The sequence below is a fragment of the Rosa chinensis genome, chromosome 5 (assembly GCF_002994745.2).
Source record: "Rosa chinensis cultivar Old Blush chromosome 5, RchiOBHm-V2, whole genome shotgun sequence".
In the NCBI taxonomy this organism is placed as follows: Eukaryota; Viridiplantae; Streptophyta; class Magnoliopsida; order Rosales; family Rosaceae; genus Rosa; species Rosa chinensis.
Window position 1 is genome coordinate 18,725,792 of NC_037092.1, and position 4,439 is coordinate 18,730,230.

The window sequence follows — 4,439 nt, forward strand, 5'->3', positions numbered from 1 at the left end:
ACGTGACGAAGCCTTTGTGTTGGCTTCCCACAGACGGCGCCAATGTTAATGCTTGGATCCGTTGGGGATCTAATTAACGATAAGTAAGAGATAGAGAGAAAGAGTGACACGAGATGTATAGTGGTTCACCTCCCGCCTTAGCGGGAGACTACGTCCACTTGAAAGCTTATACTAGCGTGTCGAGCCTTGCGGCCCAAGTGCGTTACAAAGTGTGTAATGGAGTGTGTTGAATGGTGTTTAAGTGGGAGGAGGCATTCCTTTTATAGGTGAAGGAAGCCCTTTCCTTTACATGGTTTTCGATGTGGGACAAGCAAAGATAACTATTCTAGTGTAGAAAGCCTATTTGTGAGGGCAACTTGGCAAGGCCGGAAAGGTGGCTTCCCAGTGTCGGATTTGTGACTTCCGGATACCGTAGCGTAGCTTGAACATAGGGCTACAAGATGCATGTCTCGGTTGGGCCTCACCATGGCTTGTGGGTGTCCCAAAGAGGGTGTTAATTATGCTTGGTGAGATAGCAAACTAGTATCACTAGTAGAGGTATCTACATTAATATATGCATACCATTAAGAGTCACGATGTTCCGGTGCTTTATATCTCCCATTGCTTCAAGTTCCCTCTCAAATCCTCGATCTCTATCTGCACTTCCTATGTTCCCTCCCATTGCTTGAAGGAATGAATCCATGGAAAAATTAAACATCTTAAAAGAGCTTGAAACTCCAATGCTTTTCAGTTTCGTTTCACTTTTGATCCGCTTAGAATACAATGCAGTGTTCCAATCACCCTAATACATCATCTCCATATATATGAGTACCATATTTGTATACCAAAGTGAGTTCGTTATGAGGTTTCAAACTATACTATAACGTTGATGGAAACTTGAACAGATTTAATTACCTTTATTCTCTTCAAGCTTTCATTTGTGGCCCTCTGATTCACACAGTTCCTGCACAGAGGATGAATAAAAGAAATCAATATTCAAGCATCTCCACTCAAATGTATTAGCCTAATTCAGCAACCCACAAATTAGATAAAGCTAGATATCTATATAGGTACGTAGTAGGCTAGTAGCTCCTCTCTTTGATCAAATTTTTCGTTTTGGTATAGGTCTCTTCAGTTTAATCAGTAACACAGGATTTTACAGTGAGGAAAATTTGCCTCACACTCCTTATACCACATCAAACGATGGACTTCCATATCATTCCAAATTCCAAGCAATGATGTCAAAATTGGTATTTGAATTAAATGAATGACTAGCTAGAAAATTACACGCACAAATTCAGCAAATCCAACCCACCCAAGAACTGGGATTTATCAGAATTAACAATTTCATTAGTTTTAACAATTTCAATTTGGGTTTTATCAATTTGGAGATGAATTGGGTTGTCTTAGAATACCTCTTTAACATCCAAGATTCGGTGGAGTGACTGGAGTGAATAACCCAGCAAGGCAGCAACTGATCATGCCTCAAGGGCCGAGCTGCCGAAGAACTGATGAAGATCAGAAACTTCAAAAAATAAATGGAATATTCAAATATAAAGGAGAAGAAGAAGAAGAAGAATAGAAGAAGATGAGGAGAAGTAGACGGAGAGGGTGAGAGAGATACCTGGAGGCTGGACCGCTGGAGCTCAGAGCCAGCTGCTTCACCACCCAACTAGTCTTATCAGACGATCTCCCCCACAGCACCACCAAAAACCCAATTATCAACTCAATTGAGGTCGTCGCTATCACCACCGCCATGTCCGTCACCGAGCCTCCCAGCGAAACCCCAAGCGCCGACTCCAGCTTTCGCACCAATTCCGAATTCAAACTCACCGTCGGTAAATCTCCGACCTGATTCCCTCGATCTCTATGAAATGAATCGGAGCCGCGGAGCTCTTGATTTTCTCGAGGTTGGTGAACTAGAAACTGAGAGAGAGAGAGAGAGAGAGAGAGAGAGAGAGAGAGAGAGAGAGAGAGAGAGAGAGAGAGAGAGAGTGTAGGGTTTGGAAGGACAAGGAAGCGAGAGAGAAGGAGAAGAGAGAAAAGTGTTGGTCGGAGGCGGGGAAAGATGAAGAGGAGAGTTAGGAGAAAATGAGTTGTTCACGGTTAGGGTTTGCGAAGTAAATGCAAGTGTGGGAAAATATATCCAAGTGTGGGAATTAAAATTTTTGTTCCCACCTTCAACTGTTTTAATTTTAAGTTCCCCGCTCCGGTTTTTGTGATTCCCGCAAAAATTTTAACAAAAGTTTTTTAGGGAGGGGGAATCTAGGGGTCATCATGAATGCGGAAATTGTTGAAATTTCTAATGTTAGTGGATATTCATATGCAAACAACATCCGGAGGTTCATTTTAAAAAATTCTATTTCGTCCCCCATTTTGTTCATAGAGCGTAACAAGCCTAATAAACTAGTTATACATTACAAGACATATAAAAATCATGTGCGATCCAAAAATTTTGAAATGAAAATCGATCAATCGAAAAATTCTTATATGTTTATACAATAGTGATAGGTATTGTGTAAAGAAATTAGGCCGATCCGCCGTGAATAAGCCACCTAACGGAGCGGTCAACGCTTTGCACGAGCAAACTTCCCTAAGGGGAGCGGCACCATGTGCGGACAAACTTTGAGGAATTTTGACATCCGTAAGTAGACCCCCTACCCATGAGAGTGCGGGAGCTGAAAGATCGAAAAAAGTGAATTGCCAAGGACCGGTTAAGAGCATATTTGTTTATGTTCTATTTAGGGTATTGAGTTGACCGGGTAGATCGAGGTCCAACCGAATGCGGAAATTGTTGAAATTTCTACCACTAACATATATTCATATGCAAACAACATCCAGAGGTTCATTTTAAAAAATTCCATTTTGTCCCCCATTTTGCTCATGGAGGGTAACAAGCCTAATAAACTAGTTATACTACATTACAAGACATATAAGAATTATGTGCGATCCAAAAATTTTGAAATGAAAATCGATCAATCGGAAAATTCTTATATGTTTATACAATAGTGATAGGTATTGTGTAAAGAAATTAGGCCGATCTGCCGTTAATAAGGCACCTAACGGAGCGGTCAATGCTTTGCACAAGCAAACTTCCCTAAAGGGAGCGGCACCATGCGCGGACAAACGTTGCGGAATTTTGACATCCGTAAGTAGACCCCCTACCCATGAGAGTGTGGGAGCTGAAAGATCGAAAAAAGTGAATTGCCAAGGACCGGTTAAGAGCATATTTGTTTTATGTTCTATTTAGGGTGTTGAGTTGACCGGGTAGATCGAGGTCCAACCGAATGCGGAAATTGCTGAAATTTCTACCACTAACATATATTCATATGAAAACAACATCCAGCGGTTCATTTTAAAAAATTCCATTTCGTCCCCCATTTTGCTCATGGAGGGTAACAAGCCTAATAAACTAGTTATACTACATTACAAGACATATAAGAATTATGTGCGATCCAAAAATTTTGAAATGAAAATCGATCAATCGGAAAATTCTTATATGTTTATACAATAGTGATAGGTATTGTGTAAAGAAATCAGGCCGATCCGCCGTGAATAAGCCACCTAACGGAGCGGTCAACACTTTGCACGAGCAAACTTCCCTAAGGGGAGCGGCACCATGCGCGGACAAACGTTGCGGAATTTTGACATCCGTAAGTAGACCCCCAGCCCATGAGAGTGTGGGAGCTGAAAGATCGAAAAAAGTGAATTGCCAAGGACCGGTTAAGAGCATATTTGTTTTATGTTCTATTTAGGGTATTGAGTTGACCGGGTAGATCGAGGTCCAACCGAATGCGGAAATTGTTGAAATTTCTACCACTAACATATATTCATATGCAAACAACATCCAGCGGTTCATTTTAAAAAATTCCATTTCGTCCCCCATTTTGCTCAGGGAGAGTAACAAGCCTAATAAACTAGTTATACTACATTACAAGACATATAAGCATTATGTGCGATCCAAAAATTTTAAAATGAAAATCAATCAATCGGAAAATTCTTATATGTTTATACAATAGTGATAGGTATTGTGTAAAGAAATTAGGTCGATCCGCCATGAATAAGCCACCTAACGGAGCGGTCAACACTTTGCACGAGGAAACTTCCCTAAGGGGAGCGGCACCATGCGCGGACAAACGTTGCGGAATTTTGACATCCGTAAGTAGACCCCCAGCCCATGAGAGTGTGGGAGCTGAAAGATCGAAAAAAGTGAATTGCCAAGGACCGGTTAAGAGCATATTTGTTTTATGTTCTATTTAGGGTGTTGAGTTGACCGGGTAGATCGAGGTCCAACCGAATGCGGAAATTGCTGAAATTTCTACCACTAACATATATTCATATGCAAACAACATCCAATGGTTCATTTTAAAAAAATCCATTTCGTCCCCCATTTTGCTCATGGAGGGTAACAAGCCTAATAAACTAGTTATACTACATTACAAGACATATAAGCATTATGT

At 40.9% G+C, this 4,439-nt stretch overlaps 1 protein-coding gene across 1 annotated transcript; it reads right to left on the reverse strand.

Annotated features, from left to right (window-relative positions):
* Positions 1-541: 541 nt before the first annotated feature.
* Positions 542-1,779, reverse strand: LOC121049159. Its single transcript, XM_040505748.1, has 4 exons — positions 1,604-1,779; positions 1,395-1,487; positions 895-943; positions 542-781 (listed from the first exon to the last, which is right to left on the reverse strand). Exons 1-4 carry the CDS (start codon positions 1,735-1,737, stop codon positions 542-544), a joined length of 516 nt encoding a protein of 171 aa, XP_040361682.1. The 5' UTR covers positions 1,738-1,779.
* Positions 1,780-4,439: the final 2,660 nt, after the last annotated feature.